General features: G+C 43.6%; 1 protein-coding gene and 1 pseudogene across 1 annotated transcript in view; one reads left to right on the plus strand and one right to left on the minus strand.

Moving 5' to 3' along the window:
* Positions 1 to 14,729, minus strand: part of snw1 (SNW domain containing 1) — a 34,712-nt gene that overhangs the window by 19,299 nt on the left and 684 nt on the right. Inside the window, exons 2-5 of the mRNA XM_078234381.1 lie at positions 6,538 to 6,691; positions 3,981 to 4,142; positions 3,601 to 3,696; positions 891 to 997 (exon numbers count right to left, since the gene is read on the minus strand). Of these exons, the coding sequence (XP_078090507.1) occupies positions 891 to 997; positions 3,601 to 3,696; positions 3,981 to 4,142; positions 6,538 to 6,691 (519 nt within the window). The remainder of the gene's footprint in view (positions 1 to 890; positions 998 to 3,600; positions 3,697 to 3,980; positions 4,143 to 6,537; positions 6,692 to 14,729) is intronic.
* LOC144506879 (small ribosomal subunit protein uS14 pseudogene) lies at positions 7,022 to 7,256 on the plus strand (annotated as a pseudogene).

Here is a 14,729-nt window from a genome sequence, read left to right on the forward strand (position 1 = left end):
AAGCATGCCGAATGATAAAGTTATGCTATAGGGTAGATCCAGAGAAATGTTTGCATCTGGTGGAAGCATCCAGGACAAGGGGGCCTAATTTTAAAATCAGAGCTAAGCTATTTAGAATTGAAATGAAATCAGGACTTAGGTAATGAAAATAAGACACATGCACAGACTTGAAATTTTCAAGGCTCAGATTGTTTTTGTAAGTATCGAGGGAAAAAAGATTGAATTGTGTGTAGATCAGCTATGATTTAACTCAGAGAAACAGGCCCAAGGGGCTAGATGGACGATTGCCATTGTCAAATTCCTACTATGGCTGAAAATTAATTTTGTAAAATAAAAGTCATTAGTGGAGCTGGAATTAGTCAACAGCAGAGGCTCCAACATTGTAAAATCATCACATGAAACTGATCAAAACTTTATGCAGGCAAGAAACAGTGTCTGTTTTTCGCGAACAGCCAATGGCACCAGATTGAGAGAGAAAAATCTTCAAATCTTTTTCCAACATTTCATTCCCCCATCCGAGAGAGTGGGCAGCCGATTTGATGCCTGGCCTGTGTCAGCGTTTGGGAGCCAACACAAGCACAATGAACTACAAACACTCGAGCGTTCGGAACAACAGCGGCTGCGTTCATCAGCCCAACAACATTGTAGGAGGAATCCATCTGTGGGGTTTACCCCTTTCCCTTTTTAGAGGGGTAAAACACTCAAGCTTCCACTCCATCAGCGCCTGGTGGGCTGACCCGAGATCTCTGCGGCCACGCAATCAGACATCGCGTCCAAGCACTGCAGAATACTACACGTTAGATGCACCGTTTACTTAAATTTTGTGCTCATTCCCCAAAAGCCAAGTGAGGCATGCAAAACATAAATACTATTCGAGTGGCCCTTCTAACCTGATATATTGTGCAGGGGCCAGTTTCTCAGCTGCCCGAACAGGCATAGCTGCTGCAACCTTCTGTGAGACTTGTTTTTCAAGAGCTGAACGTGTCTTTTCAGTCAACTGTAATGAAAATAAAGAGAATTTAGGTTAACTTGCATTTCTTTACCCTCCAGGCTTCAGATGGTCAATGTTCCAAAGAAGCAGTTGATTCCATCTCTAATCTTCATTTTCAAGGACTAATGGGCTATTTCACCCATGGCAAAGTCAACTGTCAAACTGCATTTGTCTTAAAATTGAGGTGTTAGAAACATCATTTCAGAGAACACATGAAGCTGTCCATTCCAATGGTTAGAGCCCTTAAAGAGTATTGATAGGCAGAGGGATTTGGGTGTACAGGTACACAGGTCACAAAGTGGCAATGCAGGTGGAGATGGTAGTCAAGAAGGCATACGGCATGCTTGCCTTCATCGGCCGCGGCACTGAGTTAAAAAATTGGCAAGTCATGTTGCAGCTTTATAGAACCTTTAGTTAGGCCGCACTTGAAATATAGTGTTCAATTCTGGTCGCCACACTACCAGAAGGATGTGGAGGCTTTGGAGAGGATATAGAAAAGATTTACCAGATGTTGCCTGGTATGGAGGACATTAGCTATGAGGAGAGGTTGGAGAAACTTGGTTTGTTCTCACTGGAGTGACGGAGGTTGAGGGGCGACCTGATAGAAGTCTACAAGATTATAAGGGGCATGGACAGAGTGGATAGTCAGAAGCTTTTTGCCAGGGTGGAAGAGTCAATTACTAGGGGGCATAGGTTTGAGGGGCAAGATTTAAAGGAGATATATGAGGCAAGTTGTTTTTTTTTTTACACAGAGGGTGGTAGGTGCCTGGAACTCGCTGCCGGGAGAGGTAGTGGAAGCACTACCTCCCCGGCAGCTTCTTGACAAATACATGAATAGGATGGGAATAGAGGGATATAGTTCCCGGAAGAGTAGAGGGTTTTAGTTCAGTTGGGCAGCATGGTCCGTGCAGGCCGAGGGGCCTGTTCCGGGTGCTGTAATTTTCTTTGTTCATAATTCGATCCACAATTAAGAAGTTTTCTTTCAGACTGTACTAACATTGCAGTCTTGGTTCAAACAGACAGCACACCGGATTATCTGGCTGATTCTCCAATTTAACCATTGCACAATTATTGATAGGTCTCCAACACCTCACTCCATTGGGCATTCATGTGTGAATCTTAACTGTTAATATCAGTAACTACAAGGTCACAGGTACACCACTTAACAGGTAGATCAGGATGGTACAGTAGCGCACTGTATAATATTTCTAACAACTGAGCCATCAGAATGCTCAGGAACAAGAAAATGTCAAAGTTGGACTTTCAAATATTCTTTCCTGAATCTCACTGGGCCAATTAGCCTGGACACAATCTTTGTACGGTGTGTATGTGAACATGTTTAAACACATCCAACTTAATTATAGTACATGGACATCCATTTTATGTTCACATGGGAAAAAGTTAAGATTTATAATGAACTATCTCAAAGGATTCAACACATTTTGTAGCCCAGAGATTTAACATAGAGACAAACAGAACATTACAGCTTAATACAGCAGCTTTCCTGTAACAAAATACACCAAGTTGCTGTACAGGGGAAGAGTTCAACACACAAATGGTAACATGTTGAATAAGAAAAATATTGCATTTAGATAGCACCTTTCCTATGCCAGGAAATCCCAAAATGCTCCATAGTCAATCAGTCTTAGCCTGCCTTCATTTTCACCCATTTGTGACAGAAGTTTAACTCACCCAGATTCCACTCCATAGAATCCCTACAGTGCAGAGGAGGCTATTCGGCCCATCAAGTCTGCACCAGCTCTCTGAAAGAGCATATTAACCAGTCTCCCCACACCCCCCCTCCCCCGCATAACCCCATTAGTGGATCAGCATGGCTAATCCACCTAATGTACACATTTGTGGATGCTAAGGGGCAATTTAGCATGGCCAATCCACCCAACCTGCACATCTTTGGACTGAGGGAGGAGACCGGAGCACCCAGTGGAAACCCATGCGGACATGGGGAGAACGTGCAAACTCCACACAGTCACCCAAGGTTGGAATCAAACATGTGACTCTGGCGCTGTGAGGCAGCAGTGAAATCCTTACTCTCTGGACTTCCCTCCATAAACCCTTGCACCTTTCCTCCTGCCTCTACTTCACCATCTCCTACAGCAGCACCATTATTTTGACCACACGTTTGGACACCGCTCCTAATCTGCTTCTTCCTGACACAACATCTGTTTTCCATGTGATCACCTGTATGGCACCATCGATTTTTTTAGTTAAATAATTGAAAGTGCAATAACAAATGCAAGTTATTGATTATATAACGAAACAAGGCAACCAATTCCCAAACAGCAAAATTTTACACACAAAAATTGAGAGAAACGACCAGTTTAATGTACTTGGGAGGGATTGGTCAGGAAAGGCTCTCAATTCAAAATGTGTAATTGGATCTTCAATTCTACCCAAAGTCTTTCACTAGTTTGATGGACATTGTACCTTTACAATGCACAACTAATTGCTTGGATAGATCAGCCTACCTGACTCACCTTTCCAAATCTCTCATCAGGTTCCTCACCATTTCATATTTAATTGACAATATATAGCTCAAAACGATAACACACTTCATGCCTAGACATAAACGCCAGTGATAAATAACACACCTCTTTTATACTTTCTTCATCAGGTCTCTGCAGCTCTGGATCATCTTCATTGATGATCTCCTTTGGAATCAGATCTGTAAACTTGCTGTAGATCACCTACACAGGGAAAAATCGTTAAGTTTTCAAATGTCACATAACTTTTAGAGTTTGGCTCAGAATTGCAGAGCAAATATTCTAATGAAAGATGGAACCCCACCACTTCACAACAACTCCACAATATGTTGCCTGGCACAGAATGAGAAACAAAATGATGGAGTATTAATTCACATTACCACCAAAATGCACTCCGAGTCTGCGTTCCACTACTGGAAATGGAAAACAGGACAACATATCAGGTTAATGGAGAAGTTGGACTGCCGTTACGATACACGTTGCCGTACCTTGTCTTTTGACTGCCCTTGCCTAGCAATAGCATCAAATTTGATCTTTCCCTCTGCATCCACTTGAATCGCCAGTGCATTGGATGACTTTTTCTTGCGACCCATCTCCAATGGAAATTGTGCCATGTGGACCTCTGGGAATGCACCTCCATCGCCAAAATCCTGGATAAACAAAACAAAGACCAAATCTTCTTCATCAAAACTTTAGAACTCAAGTAACACTCAGGTACTCTGCAGGGGCAAAGTCATATTGGTTATTTACATTTTATACAATATAGTCAGTTTTACTGATTGTATTTAGGTTTGACAAATAAAAATGTATCTTTGTAAAGTACTACAGTGACACCACACACATTTTTGTCTAGGAAGTCAACTGGTGCTAGCTCACAGGTGTTAATGACTTCGGATTCTGACAGTACTTGGCCACGTTCTCAGTTCTATAAGATGACAAACTGTTAGAGATTGTATGGCACCAACTTCAAAGCAGCCTCTGCTTTCTCTTTTGCTTAAACACTGACTGCTGCCACCACCATCCCATAGTTTTATTGGGAGGGAAGAAAGGAACATATTTCTTTGCATAAGACCTTGAATGGGCCCACAGAGGCATTGATGTAGTTTCCTTTACATGCTAAAGCAAAATACTTCTGTTTAGCTGTTCAAGAAAATATATATTTTTTAATTGTCTGATTGAGCATAAGATGAGGGAACTGTGCCAGCCTAATGATGGGACTTAGAATCATGGAATCGCTACAGCGCAGAAGGAGCCCGTTTGGCCCATCAAGTCTGCACTGATCACAATCCCACCCAGGCTCTATCCCTGTAACTCCACGTATTTACCCTGCTAGTCCCCCTTACATTAAGGGGCAATTTAGCATGGCCAATCCACCTAACCCTCACATCTTTGGAGTGTGGGAAGGAACTGGAGCACCTGGAGGAAACTCACGCAGACATGAGAAGAACATGCAAACTCCACACAGTCACCCAAGGCCGGAATTGAACCTGGGCCCCTGGTGCGGTGAGGCAGCAGTGCTAACCATTGTGCCACCCTTTGTGACAAAGGAGTTATGCATCATAAGCAGTTCAGCCTCAGATGAACAGGGTGTTACAAGTGGTGCTGCAGATTAGGAGATCCAAGGTCTGTGCTGCATTCAGAGTGATGTAAACTCAGAGGTATTTGGCAGTGCAGTCAAACACATAGGGCCTTCAACTATAAATGGGAGTGCTACATTTTTGTTCAGTCACAATGTCAAGCAGTGATTTTCTCAGGGACGCCATCACAGGACCTGGCACTGTATGAGACATTTATTTTCTCAACACCACTGACACACTCAGACCCATAGAGCTGAAACCCACAAACGAGGAGGCAGTCAGCTACTTGGAACCCTCCAATCATAATACATACTGTGCTCCACTTTGGTTGGTATTTACCAGTCAAAAATGTTCTTATTATTAAAGCCCAGATTTTGGGCAATACAAGTGCAGTGAACGGACAACGTTTCACCAGAACTGTACAACGACGACATGCTGAAGGCAGGCCCAAGGTCACACGATGTTGCTTCGGCACAGAGGCCTTCCATGTTAAATTAATTCGAATTTTGTTCTTTTAGATGATCTGCTTATAAACAAGACTGACCTTGGTTAAAGAAAAATTACACAGGCTAGAAGCTTGTAAAAAACTGTAGGAAACCCACAATCTGTCAGCATCTGTTCTGATGAAGTCTAGACCAGAAATGCCTTTTCTTGTCAAACGCTGACAAACTAGGTGTGAATTTCCAGTGCTTTATCTTGTGCTGTGCTATTTGACGGTCGCCTACTGTGCATTAGCAGCTAACCTCAAAATGAGAATGGCAGATGCGTCTACAAAAGCAATTAAACATTTGACACAAATATAAACATGCTATCGGAGATCTATCCTGCACTCCCTCACCGCACCGCAATAAGCTTCAGCAATTCCAGGACAAACAATGAGCACCTGCAATTTACTGAGAGCTATTCAGTCTCTGCCACAGTCGATGGTGGGGCTAAAGACCCCAACGCGTGGGAAGATTTACTTTCTTGCCACTGAATGACTAAGGCGGCGGAGTGATGCATGGCAGATGCACTGGTGAAATTATGTGTTGGCTTAGGAATTATATTTTTTGTCGTCATTTTTAAGCAGTGCAGTTGGCCTATTGCTTTTGGTGCAGGAATGGGTTTAAGAATGGCCTATGCTAATCACCAGAATGATTTCCAGTCTCCATGTCTTATGTATGGAAATTCGTCAAAGACCAATCATCTTAGGATGTATTTGCTGAACCCCTACCAGTTTCCCATGGATCAGTTCTGCCTGTGTGCATATAATAGATTCTTATTGCTGTGCTGTATTTAATGTCACTCCTCAAGCTTGTATATTAAATCCATCATAAATAAAAAGAGCTAACGACTCCCATTTATTAAAAAACCTACATCTTCATATGAATTCACAATGCAAAGTGCTGTAGCTGAACATTTAAGCATGTGATGTACCAATCTTGAGGTGTGGAATAAATGACAGGATTTTCTCATGCCAAGACATTACCTCTGAGGAGCGAGGAACCCATCCTTTCCTGTGTCCATATGGTGGAGGTTCTCTTCGCGATGCCACTAATGCTGTCTGTCTAATTCGTTGCGAGCGAACTTTTTCCTCAGCTTCCAGCTGGTCCTGGGACAGTTGGGTTGGCGCAGGCAGAAAACTTGGAAGTAAAAGAAAATAACCTTTATTTTAACCATTGTATTCACCAGAAGCAAGGCAAAGGTACTCTGGCATCTCCATAGTCACCAAAAATAGCAACATAATTGGTACATATACAGTTAGCCATGACGGAGGAATGGTATCAGTGGTAATGTTTCTGGGTTAGTATCGCGAGGCTTGGATTAATGACCTGAAGACAAGAGTTCAAATCCCACTAGACAAAATACCCTTTAGGAAAGGAAATTGGCTGTCCTTAGCCGGTCTGGCCTACGTGACTCCAGATCCATTAACCATGCATGCGACGCGCCACCTCTCTCTCTGTTTAGCTGCCATGGGTCATCAGCAGCTTTACTGGTTTCACCGCAGGAACTCTGGCCAGGGCTCCTGCTCACACCGAGTGTGTATAAACCGACAAAGCCTGATTTGGAAATATGGCCTCAACATATGCTCAGTAAGAAGTTTAACAACACCAGGTTAAAGTCAACAGGTGCTGCCAGTGCCTCAGACGATATGCTAAAGACATCAGCTTGGTCAAGCTGGACTATATTACAAAAGGAGCATTCTAATGCAGTACGAAATTGAAAGCAGTATTTGCTGAATGACTTTCTACTGTCTTCACCTGGAATAAGCAAACTTGTGATGCTCAATTTTTGTAAATAAAATTTAATTGTCATTTGTGCTACAAAACAACCACACCATTGCATCAATCACTGCAGGAAGATTAAGTAATAATAAAACTGGATGGACCACCTGGCATCAACCTAGGCAGTGGATTCGACAATGACACATCCTACTCAGTCAACTCTGCAAAGTCCTCTTCACTAACATCTGGGCGCTTGTGTCAGAATTGAGAATTGCCCCACAGACTAGTCAAGCAACAGCCTGACATAGTTATACTCACCAAATCATACCTTAATGCCAATGTCCCAGACTCCATCACCACCATCCCTGGGACTATCCTGTTGATGGGGCACAGTTACACAGGAAGTCCTGCACATTAGACTGCAGACCCCATGAAACTACATGGGAAAGGAAACTTCCAGCTGATTACCACCTACTGCTCTGTACTCAGCTGATGAACCAATACTCCTCCATGTAGCATCACAGCTTACAAGTCCTGAAGGACTGATGTGATTGGGTCTGCAGCAGATTGTTAGAGAACTAGAAAATAGGGAAAAACCTACTTGATCTCATCCTCACCTATCTACTTGTCACAGATGCATCAATGCATGACGTTTTGGTGGGAGTGACCCTCACAGTTCTTGTGGAGTTGGTTGTGTCTTCATTAAGGCACTCCATTGTGTTTGGTGGCACTGCCACAATGCTAATTGGGATAGATTCAGCAGCATATTCCTCTCTCTAACATTGCCAGTGGACTAACCATGGTGCAAAGAATGTAGGAGAGCTTACCAGGAACATCAGGCATCCCAAAAAAATGAGATGAAACAACACTTGTGGTAAACAGTGGACACAGCATGTTATAGCCAGAGCTAAGCCATCCCACAACCAATGCATCAGATTTAATCTCTGCAGTTCTGCCACATCCAGTGATGAAAGGTGGTGGACAATTAAACAACTAACCAGAGGCAGCCACGGCTCTGCAAACATCCCCATTCTCAATGTAGGAGGAACTCAGCACATCAGCTCAAAAAACAAGGCTAAGGATTCGTCACCATCTTCAGTCAGATACAGGGGAGGTGGTGGCCTAGCGGTATTATTGTTAGACAATTAATCCAAAAATCAACTAATGTTCTGGGGACCCGGGTTCGAATCCCGCCACAGCAGATGGTGGAATTTGAATTTTAAAAAAAATATCTGGAATTAAGAATCTACTGATGACCATGAAACCATTGTTCAATGTTGGAAAAATCCATCTGGTTTACTAATGTTCTTTAAGGAAGGAAATCTGCCGTCCTTATCTGGTCTGGCCTACATGCGACTCAAGAGCCACAGAATTGTGGTTGACTCTCAACTGCCTTCCAAGGGCACCTAGGGATTGGTAATAAATGCTGACCAGCCAGCAATGCCCATATCCCATGAATGGATAAAAAAATTACGGCAAGTGGACGATCCACCACTGCCTCCTGCTGGGTTCCCAAGCATCACAGACGCCAGTATTCAGACAATGTGGTTCATTCCAGGTGACATCAAGAAATGGCTGAATGAGCTGGATACAGCAACACTCTGGCAATAACACTGGAGACTAGAGTGCCCCAGAGCTAACTGCATCACAACTCAAGCTGTTCCAGTGCAGCTATAACAACGGCATTTATCCCTGGTACTTCGTGTCCACAGAAAGGGCAAATCCTGACCCGTCAATTGCTGTGCCAGCAGTTTGCTTTCAATAATCAGCAAAGTGCTGGAAGATGTCATCGACTCAAGTGGCTTTTACCCAGCAATTACTTATGCATTGATACTCAGTTTAGAATCCACCAGGACCCGTTGGTTCTCATTACAGCCTTGGCCTAAACATGGATAAAATGAGTTGAATTCCTGAGGTGAGGCGAGAGTGACTGCCCTCGGCATCAAGGCAGTATTTGACCGAGTGTGGCATCAAGGGGCCCTAGCAAGACTGGAGTCAATGGAAATCGGGGGTAAAGTTCTCCACCGGTTGGAGTCATATCTAGCAGAAAGGTGGTGGTTGTTGAAGGCTAATAATCTCAGCCCCTGTATAATCCTCAGGAGTGTCCTAGAATCAATCATCTACAGCTGCTTCATCAATGATCTTCCTTCCAACATTAGGTCAGAAGTGAGAGTGTTCACTGATGATTGTAAATTGTTCAATGTAATTACTGACTCCTCAAATACTGAAACAGTTTGTCAATATGCAGAAAGACCTGGACAACAAACAGGTTTGAGCTGCCAAGTGGCAAATTATATTTGTGCCACACAAGTGCCAGGGAAAGACCATTGCCAACAGGAGAGAATTCAACCAATCTCCCCATGACACTCAATGGCACTGACATCACTGATTCGCTCCCAAACATCTTGGAAGTTAACATTGACCAGAAATACAACTGGACCAGCAATTTTATATACTATATGTTACACACTGTGACTACAAGAGGTCAGTGGCCGGAAATTCTGCAGCAAGTACCTGACCCATCGACTCGCCAAAGCTTATCCATCACCTATAAGCCATATGTCAGGAATCAGGAGTGTGATGGAAGACACCACTTGCCTGGCAGCCATTGACCTCCTTAAAACGTTCATTCCCTCCACCTCTGGTACATAGTTGTTGCTGTGCATAGCGCCTACAGGATGCAATGCAGTGACAAGCCATGCCTCCTTCAGCACCACCTTCTAAACCCATGGCCTCTACCGTGGGTGTGAGGAACAAGAGTAGCAGGCACATGGGACTATCAACTAAGCTCTCCTCCACATCATCCAGACTTAACGATTATTGCCATTCCTTCACCGTCACCAAGAAAAACCTGGAATTTCCTTCCCAACAGCACTGTGGTGTACCAACGTCGCACAGACTGCAGTGATCCAAGATGGAGGCCCACCACCACCTTCTCAAGGGCATTAGAGATATGCAACAAATGCTGATTTTGCTTGTGGCCACAGCCCCTGAACAAATTTTGAAAAAACAAAAGGCTCAGTTAAGCAAAATCTGTTTCCCAATGAAGATGCCCAGGCACAGCTGACCGCCAGGCAGGTCTAGGACACAGTCCTGGCACACAGCTTGCAAGAAAGTCACTTGCGTTTGGTGGAGTGACAGGCCAACGGAAAGCAGGAAGTCTTTCCTGAAACAAAGTCAGCCCTGTGAACCCCGTATCACCGTATCACAACTCAAGCTGTTCCAGTGCAGCTATAACAACGGCATTTATCCCAGGTACTTCGTGTCCACAGAAAGGGCAAATCCTGACCCATCAACTGCTGTGCCAGCAGTTTGCTTTCAATAATCAGCAAAGTGTTGGAAGATGTCATCGACTCAAGTGGCTTTTACCCAGCAATTACCTATTCATTGATACTCAGTTTAGAATCCACCAGGACCCTTTGGTTCTCATTAAGCCTTGGCCTAAACATGGATAAAATGAGTTGAATTCCTGAGGTGAGGCGAGAGTGACTGCCCTCGGCATCAAGGCAGTTAGCAAAAGGTGTGGCTTTTGCTACCAAATAAACCTGTTGGACCGTAACCGGGTGTTGTTAAACTTCTTACTGTGTTAACCCCGTATCAAGACAAACTAGAACAAATTACGCAGAACAGCGATTCATCCAACTTTCAATATCTTTCTTTTTTTATTTGGAATTCCTCAATGAACTGTTTCTCACCGCAACAAAACTAAGCAACTGAGTATGAAGATCGGCAATGTCTTGGCGTCATAAGCCAAATATATTTTAACCACGGTAAGGGCATGAGATACAATAAATGGCAGAACCATCAGGAGTATAGACACACAGAGGGACCTGGGTGTACAAGTCCACAGATCCTTAAAGGTGGCAGCACAGGTGGAGAGGGTGGTCAAGAAGGCATATGGCATGCTTGCCTTTATTGGACGGGGCATAGAATATAAAAGTTGGCATATGCTGTTGCAGCTGTATAGAACGATGGTTAGGCCACATTTGGAATACTACGTCCAATTCTGGTCGCCACACTACCAGAAGGATGTGGAGGCTTTGGAGAGAATACAGAAAAGGTTTACCAGGATGTTGCCTGGTATGGAGGGTCTTAGCTATGAGGAGAGATTAGGTAAACTGGGGTTGTTCTCCCTGGAAAGACAGAGGATGAGGGGAAACCTAATAATTATGAAGTGCATAGATAGAGTGAACAGTGGGAAGCTTTTTCCCAGGTCGGAGGTGACAAACACAAGGGGTCACGGGTTCAAGGTGAGGGGGGGGGGCAAGGTTCAACAGATGTCAGGGGGACGTATTTTACACAGAGGGTGGTGGGGGCCTGGGATGCACTGCCAAGCAAGGTGATTGAGGCGGACACGCTGGGATCGTTTAAGACTTATCTAGATAACCACATGAACAGACTGGGAATAGAGGGATACAAAAGAATGGTCTAGTGGGCACATGAGCGGCGCAGGCTTGGAGGGCCGAAGGGCCTGTTCCTGTGCTGTATTGTTCTTTGAGAGATGAACTAGTTGAGATGGTATAGTCACAGTAGATTGACATCCTGTCCACATTTCTTCAGTGGTGATCCTAGCTGGTTCAAACGCATTAACATCTTCCAAGCACATAGATCATCATTCTTGCAGTAGCAATTTGTAGAAAGTATGGCTAAGTATGCATTAAAGATAGATGTAGCTAATACTGCAATTTGTATCCATTTCGAGTAGAGGCAGGAAACAAAACACCAATGGTGAAAAGGAAACTAAAAATAAATTGAGTATTTAGTACAGTAAGAAAATGGTAATGGAGTAAATAATGGGACATAAAATGGATATGTCTCAAGGACTTGATTGTTTCTATCCCAGGGCTTTGAAAAGTGAGGAAATTGATTTGAATTATCACCACATGCATTGGGATACAGTGAAAAGCATGGTTTCTTGCGCACTACACAGACAAAACATACTATTCATAGATTATATTGGGGAGAAGGAAAGGAGGGGATGCAGAATATATTGTTGTAGTTACTGATAGGGTGAAGAGAAAGATCAGCTGAATATATGGTAGGTCAAAAGTCTGATGGAAGCAGGGTGTGTGGGGTCCTTGATTATGCTGGCTGCTTTTCCGAGGCAGCGGGAAGTGTAGACAGAGTCAATGGATGGGAGGCTGATTTGCATGATGTACTGGACTAGGATCACAACCCTTTGTAGTTTCTTGCGGTCTTGGTCAGAGCAGGAGCCATACCAAGCTGTGATACATCCGGAAGGGATGCTTTCTATGGTGCATCTGTAAAAAATTGGAGAGAGTTGTAGCGGATATGCTAAGTTTCCTCCTGAGAAAGTTGGTGGGTTTTCTTAACTATAGCGTCGGCATTGGAGAGACCAGGACAGATTGTTGGTGATCTGAACAGGTAGAAACTCAAAGCTTTCGGCCATTTCCACTTCATCACCGTTGATGTAGACAGTGGCTCCACTACACTTCCTGAAGTCGATGACCAGCTTCTTCGTTTTATTGACATTGAGGGAGAGATTATTGTCATCGCACCATTTCACCAGAGTCTCTGTCTCTTTCCTGTACTCTCTGTCTTGTCATTATTTGAGATCTGACCCACTACGGTGGTGTGATCAGCAAACTTGAAAATGGAGTTGGAGCAGAATTTGGCCACAGATTGTAAAAGCATTAGTCTTTAAAAGATCTTTGGATTCTGTAATTGTGCTATTAGATCAAGAGGTGAGACAGGTAACTACAACCGTCATTGTAACTTCTGAAGGAGAAAACCAATAATACAGGACACAATCTTGAAATTAGAGACAGATCTTTGAGGACCAAAGACAGGCAGCACTTTCTCACATAAAGGATAATTTGGAAAACTCTCTCTTCAAAGGGCTGTGGATACAACTGGGAGTTTTCAAGACTGAAACAGACAGAATTTTGTCAAGTAAGGATAACGCAGGATGTAGATCAAAGGCAGAGTTCAGGTAGAGAGCAGCCATGATCTAACTGAATGCCAGAGCAGACCTGAGAGATTGAGTGGTCTACTCCTGTTCCTTATATTCTTCTGCGATGTTTGCATTATTTGCTGAAAAGCTGGCATGGGTGTGACATTCTCTAAAACTGTTACATTGATGAGGGAGAAACCAGAGTACCAGGTGCAGGTTGATAACACACACTAATTTTGGAAACATTAATAAAAAAAGCTTGAATAAACTGTAGCTTTTACTTAAAGATGTCTAGCAACATGAGATGGTCACTGGCAAAATAAGCCAAAATTCTAAGGGCTTTTGGCTATGTCTGAAAGTTTATTTATTATTTATTTATCTGTCTGTCACAAGTAAGGCTTACATTAACACTGCAATGAAGTTACTGTGAAATTCCCCTAGTCGCCACATTCCAGTGCCTGCTCGGGTCAATGCACCTAACCAGCACGCATGTCTTTCAGAATGTGGGAGGAAACCGGAGCACCCGGAGAAACCCACGCAGACACAGGGAGAATGCACAAACTCCACACAGACAGTGACCCAAGCCGGCAATTGAACCCAGGTCCCTGGTGCTGTAAGGCAGCAGTGTTAACCACTGTGTCGCCCCTAGAAAGTACCATTATTGAAGTTTGAGATGGAAAAGGAAAAGCCAGCAGGAAAATAACCAAAAGGATAGGTACAACCATCCATCCTTGTTTTATTTCTGTTACAACAAAGAACAAAGAAAATTACAACACAGGAACAGGCCCTTCGGCTCTCCAAGTCTGCACCGACCATGCTGCCCGACTTAACTAAAACCCCCTACCCTTCCGGGGACCATATCTCTCTATTCCCATCCTATTCATGTACTTGTCAAGACGCCCCTTAAAAGTCACTATCGTATCTGCTTCCACTACCTTCCCCGGCAACGAGTTCCAGGCACCCACGACTCTAAGTAAAAAAAAACTTGCCTCGTACATCTCCTTTAAACCTACGTTAAACCTATGCCCCCTAGTAATTGACTCTTCCACTCTGGGAAAAAGCTTCTGACTATCCACTCTGTCCATGCTTCTCATAATCTTGTCGACTTCCATCAGGTCTCCCCTCGACCTCCGTCGCTCCAGTGAGAACAAACCAAGTTTCTCCAACCTCTCCTCATTGCTAATGCCCTCCACACCAGGCAACATCCTGGTAAATCTTTTCTGTACCCTCTCCAAAGCCTCCACATCCTTCTGGTAGCAATGGGGAAAAAGATTCAGGGTGAGACCCAATGTGCATGACACTTCCTTTAATTTTACCAGACAACAGATAATAATATGCGAATTTTGTACATGTTAATCTCATTGCAAGTGCAATTATCTGTCATTGTTTATTTGAAACAAGTTTAGAATCATTGAATCAAATGAAAGCGGGGAACAGTGGGTCCATCACACCGACGCCAGCTGTGTGAAAGCTATCAATTGCGTCTCAATCCCTTGCTTATTTGTTTTTTGATAAAATGTCATTTCATTTTTGATCTCCAAT

This window comes from Mustelus asterias, chromosome 18, assembly GCF_964213995.1.
Source record: "Mustelus asterias chromosome 18, sMusAst1.hap1.1, whole genome shotgun sequence".
Lineage (NCBI taxonomy): Eukaryota > Metazoa > Chordata > Chondrichthyes > Carcharhiniformes > Triakidae > Mustelus > Mustelus asterias.